Source organism: Fundulus heteroclitus, chromosome 13 (assembly GCF_011125445.2).
Source record: "Fundulus heteroclitus isolate FHET01 chromosome 13, MU-UCD_Fhet_4.1, whole genome shotgun sequence".
NCBI lineage: Eukaryota > Metazoa > Chordata > Actinopteri > Cyprinodontiformes > Fundulidae > Fundulus > Fundulus heteroclitus.
This window is the reverse complement of record NC_046373.1, coordinates 19,165,223-19,185,510: the sequence shown is the minus strand read 5'-3', so window position 1 is coordinate 19,185,510 and position 20,288 is coordinate 19,165,223. Positions and strand designations below refer to the sequence as shown.

General features: G+C 41.3%; 1 protein-coding gene across 1 annotated transcript in view; it reads left to right on the top strand.

Annotated features, from left to right (window-relative positions):
- The window catches only part of chrna11 (cholinergic receptor, nicotinic, alpha 11), a 35,920-nt gene extending 16,460 nt beyond the window's left edge, over positions 1-19,460 (top strand). The window contains exons 6-10 of the mRNA XM_012875311.3: positions 1,538-1,705; positions 1,808-2,002; positions 11,572-11,658; positions 16,012-16,121; positions 18,506-19,460. Of these exons, the coding sequence (XP_012730765.2) occupies positions 1,538-1,705; positions 1,808-2,002; positions 11,572-11,658; positions 16,012-16,121; positions 18,506-19,228 (1,283 nt within the window). The 3' untranslated portion in view covers positions 19,229-19,460. The remainder of the gene's footprint in view (positions 1-1,537; positions 1,706-1,807; positions 2,003-11,571; positions 11,659-16,011; positions 16,122-18,505) is intronic.
- Positions 19,461-20,288: the final 828 nt, after the last annotated feature.

The following is a 20,288-nucleotide window of genomic DNA, read 5'->3' as shown; positions in this document are numbered from 1 at the left end:
TTGTATTCACAGAGTGCGTACAGAACGAAATTTCGTTGCATACAGCTTGTAAAATTGCAGTATAAATTTAGCCTTATACTGTAAAATTTACAGTATAAGGTGCAGCAGTGATCTAAAAGTAAACAATTTAAATGTAGACAATGCAGGAGAAGTCACAGTGTACAGGTGAGTATTTTTTTAAAACCATTTGTATGTGCAGAATTGATTGTGCAAAGGGCATTTGTGCAAGAATACAGCTTGTAAATTACAGTAGATTTAAAATACAGTATAAGGTGCAGCACTGATTTAAAAGTAAAACAATTGAAATGTAAACAATGCAGGAGAAAGTTACAGTGTACAGGTGAGTATTTAAAAAAAAAAACATTTGTATGTACAGAATTTATAAACTAAGAGTTCGACAGCATTTGTACTGCTAGATGGAAATGCAATGATACAAAATGTGCAAATATGCAAATGTTGTGCAGAGTTTATGGGTTATAGTTCAGCAGTTCAGCTTGGCAGCTTGCTTGGTGAAAACGCAGTAATACCTACCACAACTACTTACTTCTAATACTTCTTTTTTTTTTAATAATAAACCAGGAAAACCGAATGGTAATAGAGATATTTTGTTGTGTCTTATCTTGGTTCCTTCTGGTTCGCAATAATGTGATTACTAGCAAGTGCAAGAACAATTTTTTTTTTCCCCAGAGCAAAAAAGTGCATGAAAAATAATTTCCCGGCATAAATCAGAGATTAGCCTCTGCATGCTCTCAAAACCGGAATTCAACCTTCCGACTTCTTCTTTCTGGTCTCCAAACTCCGAGGCTGGCAGTGAACGTCTGCATGAGCTGCAAGGCTTCCATGACATTTGTGCGTCGGTGTGTCTGCGCGTGTCTGAATGTCTTAACAGGCCTGATTAATTTTGTCCTTTAAGTACATTAAGAGCCGCAGTTTGCCAGCAAACCACTGTGCGGATCATTGTGATTTCCAGGGATAACACCCTGGGAAGGGCGCCGTGGCGCCGCATGTGTGTGAGGGCATTTATTTTGCATGATAAAAGGCGGCAATCTCATTAGGCCAGTGACTGTAATCTCATTTTTTTTTCTTCCAGCGGTGCTGTGGATGTTTTTATTCTGTTGATGCTGACGCTTAGCAAGCAGCTGTGTGCAGGCAGAGCGGGGAAGAGAAAATCTGACGAGCGGGGAGAAAAGTGCCAGGATTTTTATAGGCACGTCTTTGATGGGAGGCAGTTTGTGATCTAGTGTCGGCTTTCTTTCCTTCAGCCTCCGTTCCGAGTTTCAGAAACAGTAAACTCTGTGGACTGCTGCTATTGGCTGTGCTGCAGAGTTTCTCCACATATCTTGTGTATAAGAATAGAGTCACAGTGAATGAAAGGCCCAGGAAGGTTATTGATGTCTGAGCGGCTGATCCGTGTCTTCTTCTGTCTCTGATTCAGATTCTGCAGGAATCTGCTGGGGTCACCACAGTCATCTTTTCAATTTATCGTCTGGCTGTAACCCCCCCTCATCTGCCCTCTTCCCTCACATCTTTCTCTCAGGAATCTTTATGAGTACTTGCAACGTGGACGTTCGCTGGTTCCCGTTCGACATCCAGAAATGCGAGCTAAAATTTGGCTCCTGGACCTACGACGGCTGGCTGCTGGACCTGCAGATGATCGATGCAGACATCTCAGGGTACATGCCCAACGGAGAGTGGGACTTAGTCGGTGAGAACGAGGAAACATCTACATCATCTTTTAGAAAAAAAAAAAAAAAAACGTCGCTCATGAATCATCAGAGCCACTTTTTCCTGTTTGCGACCCTTTCAGGTGTCCCCGGCACCAGAAACGAGGCCTTCTACGACTGCTGCAAGGAGCCTTACCCGGACGTGACCTTCGTGATCACCATCCGGAGGCGGACGCTCTACTACGCCCTGAACCTGCTCATCCCGTGCGTGCTGCTCTCTTCCATGACCCTGCTGATCTTTGTGCTGCCGGCCGACTCCGGAGAGAAGATCTCGCTGGGTGAGTGGATCAGAGCCGAGGTGGCCAGCTGCTCGCTTTTACTCCCAATGCAGGACTCTGTCTTCAGGAACGTGCAAACAAAGAGGTGGCGTGTGAAAAACAAGTGTAATTTGTTTAATAAGAACTAAATGTGGTCCGAACTACGGTTTAATTAAGCTAAAATGAGATTAACACTAGGTCTTTACCCCCTTGCAATGGCTACAGGGTGTGCTGGGAGTTTATTTGTCAAGTCCATTTGGGTTTAGTGGCGCTTACAACTGTGTCTCTCAGTTGTCGGGGACCTGGTTGCTAGCTGGTCTAAGGCTACGTTCACACTGCAGCCTTAAGTGACCCAATTCCGATTTTTTTGCCCATATGCGACCTGGATTTGATCTTTTTATGACAGTCTGAACAACACAGATCGGATTTTTTCAAATGCGACCCAGGCCGCTTGGATATGTGGTCCTGAATCCGATACATATCTGATCTTTTCAAATGTGACCTGTGTCTGTACGGCCGGGTCGCATTTATCCGACCTGTACGTCACCGATACTCGACAAACGTCACTATTCTGCATCCTGCTATGCAGAAGCAGGAAGAAAGACGACAGACATAGTGGATTACAATGAGAAGAGCAGTCAATGGAGGGAAAGCTGCGGTTAGAAAATAAATTAGTGACTGCAAAATGCGCGCCAGCATTATAATCCATGTTTACTTCTGCAAACACTGAGGACGCTTGCTACGTGTGACATCATCGCGTCCTCCAGTGCGCATGCGGGACACTTAGGTTGAACGTATTCAGTTCACACAGGAGATCACATACAAGTCTCATATATTTGGAAATGTGAACGACCACGCAAAAAAATCCGATTTCACAAAAAAACGGAATTGAGCATTAAGACCTGCAGTGTGAACGTAGCCTTTGTGTGCCCAAAACAAGAGCTCCTATTACATTACTGACACAAATCATGGGTTTCTTCCTGCGTGGGTTGGATTCCCACATGGCTGCCTGTTGCTTGTGTTGTTCAGGGACAGAATATAAAGTTATAGTCCATGATGTTTGATTTGGAAACTTCAGGGCGCCATCTTTGTGTCGTGCGCATAATGCATTGCTGTTGGGGTTTCATCCATTGTCTTTGGGGTGCACTGGAGCGATTTATAGCTCAGAATGAGGTCTTGTCAGTCGGAGGTTGTGGTTCTGTGCAAAAAAAGGTGGAGTGCTGTCTGGGAGAGGCATGTCTGACTTTTCTCTGTTACCCTGATCCCACATAAACAGAAAACCATGGATAGATGGATGAAATAAGACAAAACACAGGGGTTCTTTCATTAAAAACTTCATTTGCAAAAATGATTCCTATCTTATGTCTTTGTCTGATGTGGATGTTCATGTTGGTGACGTAGTTCATGGGTGTGGGAGACAAAACGCGAGGTGGACATTTAAGTGCATATTTATTCAAAATCGCTTCACAACAAATGTCACCTTTGGGGGCTTTACATGAATAATATGTGGAGAAATACACAAATCGAGCTCAGAACAATACCGTCATGTCGGCAGATTAGATTCAGTAACAAAAAGTTTAATCCGATCGCATGTTTCACGCAAGACAATTTGTTCTGATTATAAAAGCAATTAGTCGAATGTCATCTTTATAAGGAAGCGAGATGCATCAAGTCATTGGCTTTGCAGCAATCGCTTTTTTAATTTTACTCACGCATTTGTCTTCCTTAAATCTTTCTTTAAATTACAATAAATCCTACAAACTCATTTGTTTAAACTTTGTTTTAGTTTAGAAGTTAAACAATGTAAATAAAAAAAGAGATTGTGTTTTTTTATGTGTGACTCAATAGGTAAAGTAGTTTTCTTGCAATCACAAAGTCATTTTTTTCCCAGTGAATTTTCCTTGGAGTAGGCACGTTATGCTGAGTCCTTTTACCCATCTATGCGTCGGTGTTTGGATGCATTTGCTGAGTAAGTCTGGGTGAAAGTGGCTCCGCAAAGAATATCTGGTGTGTTTGCTGTCCCCTCAAAAAGGGGACTTTTCAGTTTAATGCCTTCACGAACTTTTTTTTAAAAACTATTAGACCTGTCTATTTCCAATCATATCAAGTAAATATTTTTGTTTTATTATGATTGCTGGCTGACTAACAGGTGGTTTAAATTCATCATTACTTTTGATCCAACACCCTGAGTTGGGCTAACCGATGCTCTTCTCCTTCAATTACTTATTTTGTTGAGGGCTTTACGTCATTTGCTGAATTTCAACATCTAATTAAATCTGTATTAAGCTGCCAGGAGGCTGACAGGAAAGATTATTCAAAGCACGGCTGTCTGAAACATGAAAACATAAAAATATTTAAAAAAGTCACAGGCCAGCCTTGATATTAATTAGAAAAATACTAATGTCTGACAAAAATCTTTCTTTCTGTTCACATAAACATTTTCATATAATAACAAGCATAGCTTAAAACTGTGAGCACATAAAATGTCAAATAAACGACCAAAAAAAAAAAAAAAAAAAAGTATTTCAATGACAAGTTTTTTGCCTTGAGCTAGAAAGGAAAAGTGCAAATATTAGTAAATATCAGTTTTCTAGTCTTATCTACTCTGGTCCTATACCCGCTCCTGATTGGCGTGCCAACACACCAGCGGCGTAATCAGAGATTTGTAGAATTAGTGCTAATTAATTTGTAGAATTAATGCGCTGTCTAGGAGACATTTGAAATTATCTTGTGATAATTGTCAGGTGTATCATAACTGACCTGAGGGCCAAATTTGGCCCACAGGCCGCAGATTGACACCCATGAAGACTAAACATGCTTACTTTTGTGCCTCGCATTTTCTCAACTGATGATCACTTTCTTCACTGAAAGATCTTAGACTAACCTTCTTTTTTTCATGAGCCAACCCAGCATTTATTTTACCCCTTTCACGGCGTGCATCTGATGGAGAAAGGATAGATATTTTATGATTGAAGTTTCAAGTTAAAGCAACAAGTATGGTAACCGAGCATCTAAGTGTCACTGTTAAAATGTACCGCAATCATATTTATGTTGATTCACTTTATCTATGTGTTTAAAAAAAAAAAGTCATAATCCATTATTACTTCTAATCTATCTCTTTCGGTAGCCATTTAATTTGTCAGGGACTTTCGAAGCCTGAACAGCTCCACAGGGAGGAATGAAGCAGTTAGGAGAATTATAAAGAGAACCGGAAGATCATTAGATTTGTGTAAGAGCTGAAAGAGAGCTTATATTGGCTTCCCATGAAGAGAAAACAGCTCATATTCCCTCAACAAATATGTTTTTGTTACAGCCAGAGGGGTCTCATAAAATGTTTGTGTATTTTGGAGTTAAAGATGTCCAGGGATTATTAGAGTTTTCAGTCTTTTTGATTCAATCTTTTTTTTTTTTTTTTAATTGATTTGCTCTGCTTGATTTATATATGCAAAAAGTGTTATTAGATTTTATGCTAGGACTATTTCATGTTCAATGGACACTGAAATGGGAAGGTAGAAGAGGAAAAAAAGAGAGAAACAGATGAGACAAAATGCTAAAATGGAGAAAAGGTGAAAGAAAAAGAGGAAAGACTTCTAGACTTGCAAAGAGAGATGTAAAAAGAACAGCAAAACCAACCAATAAAGTATTACATGTACAAACAACCAACACCTTCATACCATCACTGAAGAATATACAGTATTATTTAATATGAAATATATAAAGTGACAGCTAAAGATAGTAGAGGTTTTCTGTATAGAAGTAAATCTGTAAGTACCTGAATCCAAGCACCTGTAGGTGTTTGTGAGAGTGCACTTGTGTATGTAAGGTTTATCCATAATAAAAATGCTCAATAGTGGTTGTGAGGAGCCAAAGACCTGCCCCCCAGAGCACCGAGGCAGACGCCAGGGGAACCAGAACCCCACATGGGGACCCCCAGAGCAAAGGTGCCCATTAGGGGCCAACACAGGGAAAGGGCTCCACACTTAGTGTTCCAGGAGAGGGGGCAGTGCAAGCCCAACCTGACTAAAAGACAAACAGAAAACCACGTACACATTCACATGTTCCCACCCTAGTGACCCCACATGAAACACTCCTACCCAAAAAAAAGGGCCGCAGTACACAGACTCACCAAACATCCATACTTCCAGGTCCAGCCCCCAGACCCGGGAGGTGATTGATTCACGCTTATAAAACTGTTACCAAAGTTATCAGAAAACCAAACCAGATTAGAGTCAGGATGTCAGAATAATCTGCCAGACAGAAATTCTTTATTGTATCTATATGAGGACAGTTGTGTAACGTTTTTTGTCGTGAATACAGAAGAAGCAAAAGTGATTATATCTTAACGTTAGAACTGATGAGAAAATGCCTAAAATATGTCAGCCTTGTTCATTTGTCTGAGGTGATTATTAAATGAAAATGAATAGCCTTGTTACGCTTTTTTGGTCAAAAAAAGCGAACAAACAATTGTAGGTGTGAACCCGAAATTCAGCCGAGCACAGAGTTACGTTAAAAAGAATTTATTGGAAATGCTGACAGAACCAGACTTGACCAGATGCAGGTGGACTTGAACAGAAAACACCACAGCGGCAGAGCACAAGTCAGGTGATGTGACGATCTTACAGCGAGTGGGTGAGCGATGCAGGTATATGAAGGCTGGGGTACAGGTGAGCAGAGTAAGAACTGATTAGTGGCTGCAGGTGGAGCTGGTCTGAGCTGATGACTGGTGAATGAGCTGCTGGATGGTGGCAGGAGACAGGCCAAAACAAACCAACAAAAACCCAAATCATAACAAAAATAGGTCAATAGGTGAGATCACAAACCAGTTTCCATGTGTAGTAAAGTTATTATAACAGAATATCTGGCTCATTTATTCTACAAAAGCTGCTTAACGGTTATGCTAATAAAATTTCAAAGTAATCAGAATCATCGGCACCGCAAAAAAAAAAAAGAAAGAGAAATTATTGAAACATTGATTGTGAAACCGGTTTTTGTTTCCCTATGATAGAACAAAACATATAATTTTTTTTTATTTTTTGGTATCATTCAGGTTGTTTTTATGATTTTAATAGAAGTAGCAGCTTCTGTAGGGGCTGCAAAGTTCTGGTCCATTTCTGCCGCAGCAAAGAGGCTCCAAATCTCCATCATCCTTCCCAGCTTGAATTAAGTTTGGATGTTTGAGAACAATGTCTTTTTTTCCTCGGGTCATAACGTCAAAAAAGTTCTGATCCATCTACACAACAAATATTTTATAAGCGCTGTGAAGAGGCTTGGAAACTTGGCCCAGTGTGTTTGTCAGGAGACCCGGTGTTGCTGCACTGCTGTCAACGCAGATCTTTTCACAGCTTTTCCTTTTAGTGAGGAACTAAACAAAGAAGTATTTTTTAGTTTTCTTCTCGGTTACTGTTGTCATGAATACACTGTCTTATATCTTATATCAGCTTTACAACACTTCTATCAATAGTTATGAGTCCTTACACAATCCGTTTTCCAAATGCATTTCCTATTTTAAGTATTTCTATGCAGTTTTTTTTTTTCTAAGGAGTATTTGCCAAAGCGCCATTTCTGGATACGTTTTTTTTTTTTTTTTAAGAAAGACAATTTAAAAATAAAACCACATTCTTCTTTTGGACTATGAAAACATAATATCTACTACTTTGGGAGAATTAAACTGGAAAGACGTACACAAAGAGATAAACATAAGCTTATTGACCACTTTATCAGGTATAACTTGCTAGTGCCAGTGTTCTGTCGGTGTGGCATATTCTGTCAGAATAACATACCTGTGGTTGATTTCTATATCTCTGTCTGTCGGTATAGACCATTTTATAGAAATACATTTATATTACATACATTTGTGAAGCGGTATGCTAATAGTGCTTGTTAGAAAATATAATTTATGAAGGGGAATGCAGATTTTGACAGATTTTGGCATGCTTAATCTCCATCATTTTAGGGGCTCCTGATAACTCGATCCGACACCAGATGAACGATTTCATAGGAGTTTAAACTATTTTACGGGTCCACTTGCTAAAAAAATATAGAAAAATATAAAAAAAACTTCAGAGTACATTTCTTAAAAGTCATGCAATTAAGTAATGCACAATTAATACCCAATATAATACACATAAAAGTAGTTGGAGGTATGCTGAAAGGATGAATGGAATTTAAGGCATGGGCAATTATGCATGTATCTTTGCCGTGCATGGGCATTAATCGAGTTTATGACGTTACGATGGGTACGGTGAACCGTCGGAACACCGGATTGAACATGTTTTTGCACTTAAATTTCCCCCCAATTCTACATGGCATAGATTCAACGAGCTGTCTGTAACATTCCTCAGAGATTTGGGTTCAGCGTTACCTGATAGCATCACACAGTGACAGCAGACGTGTTGGCTGAACGTCCATGATGTAAATCTCCGTTTCCACTGCATCCCAAAGGTGCTCCGATGGATGGGGAGGCCAATGGCGTACAGTCGACATATTGTTATATTTAACAGTTTATGGCGATTTGATAGACCATTGTCCTGCTAAAAGTAGCTGCCACACAGCAAAAAGAGAACTAAACATAAGTACAATTTTGTTGAAATGAATGTAATTGCCCTTGATTTGAGCAGGTAAATGAGATTATTTGCCAATGGAATGAGTATTTCTACCCCTAAAGTAAAATAATTAGATATACTGCACTTGAAATAAGATGATGGAGATGAATTTGTCCTATTTTAAGGGCAGAAATCTTATTCCATTGGGAAATAATCTAATTTACCTGCTCAAATCAAGGGCAAATACACTAATTTCAAGAAAATGTGTACTTATTTTTAGTTCTATTTGTGCAGTGCAGAAGATGGGTAAGCTTTGGCTCTAAAGGGATGAACAATAGTCAGGTCTGCTGTGGCACTTAAAGCATGCTCAGTAAGACCTAAGTACCACAAAGTAGGCCCAGCGGATATCCCCCACTTCATTATACCACCAGCAGCCGGGCATCCTTTGGTGTTGTTCCCACCGACATCTGAACCCGCCACCTGAATGTCGCAGCTGACACTGAGACTCATCAGGCTAAGCAACGCTTGTCCAAACCGTAATTGTTGGCGAGAATCTATTCCTCGGCTGACAGGAGTAGCACTCTGTGTCGACCTCTGCTGCTGCAGCCAATCTGCTTCAAGGTTCCATGTTTGCCCCTTTGCAGCGTGAACTTGAGGAAGTCGTCTCTACCACGGCTACGTGCTCAAATGCATTAAACTGCAGCCACATTTTTGCTTAACTATTAGTTAAACGAGCATTGAACAAGTATAACTAATAAAGTGGCCATTGAGTCTGTAATTCTATTAGTAATATTTAAGAAGGAGGCATTTTATGGTAACCTGACCCTAGCCAAATGTATTTCGCTCCGCCTAGCTCCACTCATCCATCTGAGACTGATCCATAGTAATGGCGTTTCAGAAGGCTGGGCCTTATCAAAAATCCTTGCATATGATTGGATAAGCCACTTGTCTGTCATCTTTATCGACGTGCTATTTCAACCACTCACACCGAAGCTAACCCGTGACGCTGATGAGAGCGACGCAGGAAAAAACAAAACAGAACAGCCAACAAAAGCCTTCAAAACCGTTCTCTGATGTTCTTTTAATGAAACAATATTAGGTAGATTGGACAACACGGAAGAAATAGCAGCATTAATGTTAACGCTTGCTTCCTCGATGCGAGCCACCATTGTAATTTATTTATTTATTTATTTATTTTTTTGCGAGCCGCCATTGTTGTCTGAATAAAAACAGTTTCACGTCATGGTCGCTTCTCCACTACGTCACATCTATGAAACTCCAGCTCTGCGTCCTGATTGGCTGGACAATAAAATTGGTTGGAGAAATCACTCTCTATGGAAGATGTCCCAGATGGATGTGAGTGAAGCTAGGTGGAGCTAAGCGGAACGAAATTCATCTGGTTCGTCGGGTAAATTTTATGAGTAACATTGACAAGAAACAATGTCGGATATTCTGCAAACATTTTCCATTTACTGCAACTCCATTCGAACCAAATCATCTTATGCCGTGTCTGGTTGGCCCAGACAGTATTTGTATGTTTTAATCTGTGCTGGTCCAGAAACACAAAACGTCAAGACAAGACAGAGAGAGGGAGAAAAGGAAATTTAGGCCATGTAACTTAAAAGCAATCTGTTTCATCCAAGAGGAAAGGGGCCTGTAAGCAGATCAAATCTCCTGACTTCAGTACCGGCGGACTGAACCTGAGAATATAGGCCGGCTTTAAAAGTGAAACATTGCAGAGTGAGGGCACAGGAGAGGCTCAGGAGATTATCGGGAGGCACAAAAGAGGCAAACTGGGAGGGGGAGAAGATGAGAGAGGAGAGGGATTACTGGATAACTACAAACCGAGAGCGGTGGGTGTGGGAAGATGGCAAAAAAGAAAAAAAAAAAGTCGAGAGAAGAATTAATAGAAAAGGGTGACGGAGGACGGATCAAAAAAGAAGCGAGGGACTGATGAGACTGGTACCGTAATAGGATGAATAGAAAATTAAATTTTAATATCACTATCACCCTCTTTAAGGATCTGACGGCCATGTCATCTGAGCACTGAAGTCTGCGTTATCTTGATTTCACAGAGCCGAAGTTAAGACCGCTTCAACTTTTTGAAGAAATCAAAACCCTCAGACATCGTCACCTCTCAGCCTCTCTGTCGTCGTTTCCTCGCCGTAACGCCGCTTGTTCTGCGTCTCGCAGCGTTAACCAAAAAGCAACACGAATGCGACCTTAAACGCCACGAAATGAAAATAAACCTTTTAAAAGGAAACGCTGAGGAAAGCGGGTGAAATAAAAGTTGACACCAGCCTTGTTTGCATTTTGCATCACATCCTCTCATGCTGTAATTTAAATGGATAATAATATTTATGTTTAAAAAAAAATGCTGTTTGCTTCCCGTCTGAGTGGGAGGAAACTGGGAGGGAGGCCAAGACAGCTTTGTCAAAACATTTCCTGAACCTCAATGGACGATGGATTGTATAGTATTTCTCCAAAGGATGGAGGGGGGGTGGGGGGGGGGGGGGGGGGGGGCTTACACAGGCGGCCAATTAACCTATCGATGTAATTAAGGCTAGTGAATTGATTGGAGGGGGAAGGGGTGTTAAGCGCCGTCTTCCAGGAAAATACAGTACGGTCACGTCTGATGATGGAGGGGACAAAGTGTCTGAGCGCTCGGGGTTAAAGGAGAGAAGATGAAACATAAAGGAAGCATTTTTATTTCACCTAACAGCCTTAAAGCACTCATATTACACCTCTAAACTCAGGGTTTTAATTAAATGTTCTGATTGGGGACGGTTGCGCCCTGCTTTAATTCTTCCTGAAGCCTCAGAGAAGCAGCAGGTTTAGTTTTTGTTTCCTGCTGTTTTGGCTGTTTTTGGTGTTCAGTGTTTCATTTACATAAATCGAAGCACATCTCATCATGAGCCTTAACCGTTTATCAAAACACTGAACACACAAAGAAAGCCAACCACAATATCGACTGCCTGACAAAAAAAAAAAAAAAAAAAGCAGCTAAAGTGTCAGAAACCATCTGCGTCTCTGTGTGTCTGCCTGCAGGTATCACCGTGCTGCTGTCTCTCACTGTTTTCATGCTGCTGGTCGCTGAGATAATGCCCGCCACGTCCGACTCCGTCCCTCTCATAGGTACGTGAAAAGCATTTCTTCTATTTCTATGTGTATGGAACAAAAAAAAAAAAAAAAAAAAAAAAGATTTTATGATGCCCAATCAAAACATTCCTCTAATTAGGCATTTAATGACCATGAATAGGAGGTAGTGTCTATTTCCAGAAAAAAATTTTTTGCTTAATCTTACGTGTTTTGGAGGATTGAACAAAAAAAAAAAGAGAAAAATAAAACTTTATTTGTTAAAAGGGTATACTGAGAATCACCACCCTCTTTAGGGAGCCCTTTTAGAAAATCTCTATCATCCCCTGCATCCTCATATAAATGAGTTGTCTCTCATTTTGACGCCTTTCCATCTGAGCCATCCTCTCATCTCCAATGACATATTTCCATCCTGTGTGTCCTTCTCATTCTTGTTATTCCATTTTATGGTGTCATATAATCCAAACCATCATCCTTGTTTTTATTAACAGCCCTGTTTCCTCCCACTCATCCTTGTCATCGGTGTTTATGGCCCCTTTTTTATGGCCCTCACTCCTCTTAGTGGTCCCCCTTTCTCCCTACTGGTCCTCATAATCATTCTTTAGGATGTACAATTCATCCTCCTCATCCCACTGATCCATCTTATTCCTCTTTGTGATGCCTTTTCGTCTTAATTAATCTGCCCTTTTCCTTTTTAAAATTAATTTTCATCCTACCCGTCCCTTTCATCGCTGTTTATGACATCTTCCTGTTCACGACTCCCTTTATCCCTTCATTCTGCTCATCCTACCTGACAACTAGTCTTTAATCCATCCATCTCTCTCTTTATGACCCCTTTTCATCCCACCCATTTGCCTTTCCCCCATTTACAGCAACTATTATTCCCATTCATCCTCCTCGTGCTTTTTCATCTCATCTATTATTATATCCCAATTTCTTACTCATATTATCCTCCTCATCCAGGTCTATCCTCTTGGCATTCTTGATTTCAATCGTCCTGAACCCTCTTAATGACAACTTTGCATCCCACTCATCTCCCTCATCCCAATTTGTGACCCCTTCATTGCCCTTATCTTTCACACCACCCCTTATTATCCCTTTTTACCTCATTTAACCTGCTCCTCGTTCTTACCCCTTATTATTATGATCTATTAACCATTATCCCCATTTGTGACCCTTTTCCATCCCACTCATCCTCTTATAAAAATTAAATACATCTCTTAGACTCATTAAGATCTATTTCATTCAGCTTAATTTTATTACACCTACTAAAGCAATTCAGATCCAGTTGCATACTGTCAAATTCCACTGGAGGAAACTTAGTGGCATAAATTAGATTTAACATTAGCGGATCAGTTCTGTACTTTAAACCCCCCTAATTTCTGTCGACATCCATTTAATCTCCATTCTTTCATTTACCTTTTCCTCAGACACCATCTGGGGGGTCCGAGGTTGTTTTCAGATCAATTGTTGACTGAAACAGGAAACCAAAACTAAAACCTTCTTCCTTACCACTAATCATAGTGGTGAAAAAAAAGACAAAAACAATCTCATAGAAAAACGAAGTAAATACTTTGGATAAAGGAAAAAGATGAGCACATAGTTATCAAATTTGATCTTCATCAATGTCTTTTTTTTTTTCTCTTTTAATGATCATTCCTGTCTGGGAGGAGAGTGTGCCACTAATAAAGTCAATTGGTTTTAAAACAATAAAGTAACATTTGATTAAAGCTGACAGAGACAAGAAAAGGAGAAATAAGGAAATAAATGAGATAATTATTGAAAGATTAAAAAAAAGGAATGTATAGGGGAATAAGTTGGAGACTGATAGAAACGAACTGACAAACATCCTTTGTGGGGTTAATACAAGCGCCCAACAGTGTTTTCAGAAAACACGTCTCATTTTGAGTTATATTTTTCAGTCCTGCTGTGCTTTTGTCCTGCCCTGACTGTCCATTTGAAGGACATGAAGACAGAAAAGAGCGTTGAGTTCACGGACTCTGTTGGCAGCGGCACCTTCCCTGAGCCCAAACTTCAATTTCCCAGTAGTTATTAGACTTTTCAAAAGAGGTTTTTGTTTGTCTGATAAACTGATGCTAAAAAATGATTTTGGAAACTGTTAATTTCCAATAACGCGCTCAGGCTTTAGAGAGAAAGACAGAGTCATAACATTTTCTGGCCTGCAAATCACAAATTTCTAGTCAAACACGAAAAGAAAAAGACGGACTCTCTGAAAAACCTTCTTAAAAAACTCCTCCTATCCTTGACTTTTTAAAATGCTGATGCAATCCAATTCAAAAGGCACTATTGTATCTCAAAATATGTTTTTCAACATTTTTGATTTTAATAAATAGACAAATTTTAACTGATGTGTTTCAAACTTTGTTTCACTTTAGTTGGTACCAAAGTTTCATTTGGTCTCAGTTTAGAATGAGAAAAATGTTCCAAATGTGCCAAATGTTCATCATTATTTCTTATAAAATGAAGTTAATATGAAGACAACGGCTTGCTCCCACATCTAATTTCTAATCACCTGGGGGGCCTTCTTATAGTTCTTATAGTTAATCCTTATTCCTCCTTATAACCCCTTTTTATCCAATTTGTACTCTTCATTCTTCTTATTCCCCATTTTCATCCCACTCATCGTCCTCTAACCTATTTGTGATCCATTTTCATCCCTTTCATTCCCCTTATCTCTCTTTGGGCCCATTCCCATCCCATCCATTCATCTTCATAACAAAAAACATTCATTCCTGTTTTGATCCCCTGAATGGACTCTGTTATTTGATCCTCTTGTGTCTCTCTCGAAGTCATTTTCATCCCAGTCTTCATCCCCATCCACATTGTTCCCCCCCTTCATCCTCCTCATTCCTCTTTAAGACCTCCTTTCAGAACATTCATCCACTTATCTCTCCTCACTCCTCGTTGCAACACATTCTGTCCCACTCATATCTTATAAAACCATTTTCATCTCACACATCCCTTTTAAAGAGCCATTTTCATCACACTCATCAGCTTTATTCCTCTTTATGATCTCGTTTTTTCATCTCTGTCATCCTTCATATGCATATTTATTTCTTTTTCGCCACACATCCTATTTATGGCTCTTAATAATCCATTTTCATCCCAGTCCTCCTCTTTCTTATGCCTCTAATATCCATTTGCACTGCACATATTATTCTTATCCCTCTTTACAATTCCAGTTTATCCCCCTTATTCTTTTATATATATATATATATATATGCCTTTTTCATCTTCTTCTATGATCTCTTCTAAGGGGTTTCGCTCATTTCTATTTCAATACGTTTAAACTACTCTCAATCAAAGTACGGTGAAGCACCAGACAACAAGTTGCAGAGTCACAGCCAGCTAAATAACGTCACATTGAATCAGTCTAGCCCTTAGATGCATTCAAATTTGATTTAAAAACAGCAAATCAATTCAGTGCATTATCTCACCCACAACAAAATCCATTTAATCTACTGTTTCTCTTTCCCGGTTTGCTTTTCCCCCCCTTAAGGTACAATCAGGGTCCAAATTTGTGCCGAGTCATTTTCCTACTGACACAAAAAGCCCGGTGCGAGTCTCCTTCTTCCCCAGATTGTCTCTCCTTTCAACCAGTTGTTTCATATCACTGATGTCCGGTCAATGCTTGCAAATCCATGGTCCAGTTGAGCGGCATGGTGATCTGCAGTGCCATGCAGTTTTATCACAGAGAGCTTGATTATCACACGCCTCTATCCTACTCTAAGGAAATTATATGTTGCCATAACACGCAGCTACGAAACAAGCAGCAATAAGAAACAACCAAAAAAAAAAAACCAGCTGGATTTACATAAGCCACCTGTTTACCCTGAAATGTAACGGGCTGAATTTATTGAGGCCACCCCGCTGAAAATTAAGTGTAGACTGGATAAACTTCCCCCAGAAGCAGATGCAAATCTTTCCCACCTTGTGTTTAAAAGCTTAAAAAAAAACATCGCCACAGCGCTGCTCTCAGCATCTTTCTTATATAAAGACAAAGTATACCCTCACCTTAATCTGTTTGATTTTGCTGACACGAACAGAAGGAGTTGCGCAGGCCTTAATGTCGTCAAACCTCAGTTACCTTAAAAAAAAAAAAAAAAAAAAACGTAGGAAATGTCATTAAAATTTCATTTTCCTCTTGAGAATCTAAATATGTTTTAAAGATCCAGTCTTTGACCTCGCAGTGCCTGGAGAGAAATGAAACTTTATCGAGAACTCCAGCGGCATGAAGGCGTATGAATGAGACGTTAACCTTGTAGATGTTTTTGCTGGCTTATGCATTAGCCCAGACACGGCTGCTCTGACTTAAAAAAGGGAATTATTACACTGCTTCCACCTCCTCCTCCTCCTCCTCCTCCTCCTCAGGTCAGTACTTTGCCAGCATAATGATCATCGTTGGGATGTCAGTCATCGCCACAGTGGTGGTTTTACAGTATCATCACCATGATCCAAATGGAGGAAACATGCCGAAATGGGTAAGGCTTTCTTTTCTCATTAAAGCTAAACTCAGCCTTCGTGTTGCAGAGATGTTCCTCTTGTTATCCCGGTTTTCTACGTTGTTCTGTGACATTCTGCCTGTTAGCTGCTCTGCCAGTCTCTCCTCCTTTTCTTTTGCGCCGACTTCATCGGCAGTGAATCATCCAGCAGTTGCAGTCTTAGTGTGTTCATCAAATGGCTCACCGCAAACTACAGCAGGAGTGCTTTTCAAAGCACTCTGGATATGTGGGCGGATTCGGTTTGACTCATTCCCTCTACTCTATTTTTCTTACCTTCTGTTCAGCGCTGATCTGTTCAGGTCTTTATAGAGAAAGTTTGCTCTGAAATGCAGAATTCATGTCATTTATGTTAACCCTTTAAGCATGCATTTACTGGTTTCTGCTTCATCTGCAAAAAAAGAAAAAAGAAAAAAAAAAGACAGACCTTCAATTATTGATATGTTGACAAGTTTGCAGGCCGCATGTGCAAGCAGGTGCTTTATGCATTGACATACTGCAAGGACGTTCTGTTGATGAATGGCCTGTGTAAACAATCCAATGGCCAATTAGCAACCTAATTGATGAGGTACAGATTAGGGCATGGAGCGTACGCAGTTCATAATCAGACCGCTGCACACAAAAAAAACCGCAACGTCGGATCCTGACTCGCAAAGATTGCTCTGCGGACACTAATTGAGCAGTCATCTGAACGTTAGCCCTCATTTAGCAGCCAGACACCCATCTGGATGCTGCCGGGTCAGTCTGCCCTTTCAGGAGACACGCACACTTTTATTTTTTTTGGTCTTTATTAAGGATTGGAGAGGAAGAGCGGAACCGAAGGTTTAAATCCGAACCAATTTGTGCTGTTTCTATCTAATGCTCGTAGGTCACTGAAACACTGCTCTGCAAGCTCATAAGGGTAATAAAACAGTAATCACACAGTCCATCTCAGTGAGTCCACAGTTTGAATTTAAGGCTACACTGGTAAGTAACTGAGAGTCTCTGTTGAACATATAGTAAAGAGAGAACGGGGGAAAAAAATCATTGTATTTTGCCTCGGGCACTCTCACCAACCAACACTGGGAAAGATTTTAATACTGAGGCAAAGCTACTGCAGAATGAGACAAGCCACAATGTTGAAAACAGCCAGCATCCAAAACCAAACAGCCCAACTTAATTAGATAGGGTGAAGAGGTGATGATTTTAGCGCTTTTATAGTACTTTACTGGTAAAGATTAAAGTTCATTCTTTGAGTGGCTTACAGTGTCTTCCAAAAGTATTCATCCCCTTTAAACATGTTCCCATTTTATGCTGTTACAGCCACAAACTTCTAACTATTTCCTGAGGACTTTACTTGATTGACCAGCACAAAGTAATTTGCAGTTATGAAGTGCAGGAACGGTTTCCAAAGATCTTTCTGTATAAAAATCTGAAAAGTATGGTGTACATATTTTCTATTCAGTTCATCTGATTTAATAGTTTGTAAAACAACTTTTGTTGCAAGTCTTCAGACATGTCTCCACTATGGTTGCTCATCTAGAGACAGAAAATGCTGCACATTCTTTAAAAAAAGCTCAAGTTCTATTAGACTGGATTCAGCAGGATTGTGGACATTCAATTCAATTAAATTTTATTTATATAGCGCCAATTCATGAAACATGTCATCTCGAGGCACTTTACAAAGTCAAATTCAATCATATTATACAGATTGGTCAAAAATTTCCTATATAAGGGAACCAGTTGATTGCTTCAAAGTAACGACAAGCAGCATTTACTCCTGGAGAACCGTAGAGCTACAGGGAGAGTCGTCTGCATTGTCCATGGCTTTGCAGCAATCCCTCATACTGAGCAAGCATGAAGCGACAGTGGAAAGAAAAACCACCCATTAGCGGGAAGGAAAAACCTCCAGCAGAACCCGGCTCAGTATGAACGGTCATCTGCCTCGACCGACTGGGGGTTACAGAAGACAGAGCAGAGACACAACAAGAGAGACAAAAAAGCACAGAAGCACACATTGATCCAGTAATCTGGACTTTGGTTGGGTAATTTTACACATGAACGTGCTTTGATCTAACCTATTCTACTCCAGTTCTGATTGTATGAAGGCAGGTTCCACCTGAGCTGTGGGTCCCTGCAGCTTCTCCAGAGTCACCATGGGGCTGTTGGCTGCTACTATAATACTCTCTTCTTAAAAAAAGTTAGAAAGTCACGTAGCCATTTTCCTTCCACTCCACAATTGTTCACTATTTTGTGTTGGTCGGTCATAAAATCCCAGTAAAATACATTGAGGTCTTTGCTTGTGACGTGCCACAGTGTGCACAATGTTAAGGATTATGAGTAGCTTTGCAAGGGTTTGTTTCTCACCATCTCTCGTTTGCCTGTAGGTGCGGCTCGTTTTGCTGCAGTGGGTCGCCTGGTTCCTGAGGATGAAGCGTCCGGGGGAGAACGACGACCCGGAGCGACCCCCCTGTGCCCCGCACCTGCGGCGTTGCTCCTCGGGCTCTCAGAGCGGCAGCATTCCCAACCCTCCCGATCCGACCCTCCACCCGCTGCACCCGCAGAACCTGACGCCCCTGCAGACGGGGCCCCTCCACGCGGGGCACCCTCACCTGCAAACAAGCGCCAACAATAACGGCAACCTGCTCTACATGGGCTTCCAAAGCATCGAGGACTCCTCTGTGCTCTCAGAGCCCGTCCAGAGGAATAACATCTCTGTTGGACCTCCACGGGTGGCGGGAAGCCCGCCTCCTCACCTGCCGTCTCAGTTCTGCAGCTCGCCTCCGCCTCCAACTCTCAACATGGACACAGTAGGGTGTCCCAGCACTGTCTCTAGTGGCGGGGGGTTCGGAGGGGGACCAGGAGGGTGCTCCACATCCGTGATGGGAGACCCGCAGCTGCAGGCGATCCTGGAGGAGGTGCGCTACATGGCAGACCGCTTCCGAGAGCAGGACGAGACTGAGAGCATGGCCGACCAGTGGAAATTTGCAGGCGCCGTGATCGACCGCCTGTGTCTGGTGGCGTTTAGCGTCTTCAACATCATCTGCACCATCTCCATCCTCATGTCCGCTCCAAACTTTGTGGAAGCTATTTCGAAGGACTTTGTTTGAGAGGGGAGGGCGGGGGAAACCGGGAGAAAAAAATAAATAAATACGAAGGAACGTTCTAAAGAAAATTAAGTATGGGATGTAGTATGGATTGGGCTCTGATCCAAGGAAACACGGTTTCCAGCAAACTATAAGCTGTGTGATTTGTGATTGCAAGGATCCGGGGGAATGGGGGGAAACTAATGGTTTTCTTTGAAATGCATTCTGTTTTGTAACCAAAAAAAAAAAAAAAAAAGAAGAAAACAGATGATGAAAGGAATACGGGGTGAAGTTTAAATGAAATTAGAGTGTGCAGGGTACTTTATCAGGTTCTTGACAAGGTGAAAACTGGTTCTTGTGGCCAATGTGAAGACTTTTGCCTAAAATTAAAAGGAAAATCAGTCAGAAAGGGGTGCCAATGCAACCTACGGTAATAAGGTTCTTATGTCAGGGAAGACTGAGCGCATAAAGGTGGAAGAGGAGACAGACAGACAGATGGGCAGAGACAGATAAAAGAGACAGATATGTGACTGTTCTATTTTCTCAGATAGGGGAGACAGCCCCTTACTCCCACAGGTGGAGAAATGACTGCATCACTCAAAGCCATGTGCGAAGAAGAGCGCGCCGAGAGGCTTTCACAAGGACACAAAACAAAGAGCAGACGTGAAGGACAGACGCTGATCCTCCGGGACCCTGAGAGAGGCAGGGTTTTTTTTTTGGGGGGGGGGGGAAGCTGCTTGATGCTCCGATGCACAAAAGATGTCCGAAGATCAAGAGCGTGGCATCGCGGAGGAACTAAAGAGCGTCTCATCTATTATTCAGCCACATTTCATCTAATGACAGTCAAATTGAAAGGCTTTGGATAATCCTTCAGACTAACAAGCTTTTCAAAGATGAACTCCCGTCTCCGGTTCTGAGCCACTTTGAATCTCCGAGACCTTATCTCTGTCAGGCGATTGCCAATCAGAACGCTCCCCGGCAGCTCGCTTGTGTTCGAGGCGCCCGTCCTGACCTGGAAACTGGAATTAGCCGGTCATCAACAATGCAGCGGCCCGTCGCCGAGCCACCGTGGAGGGCAATGAAA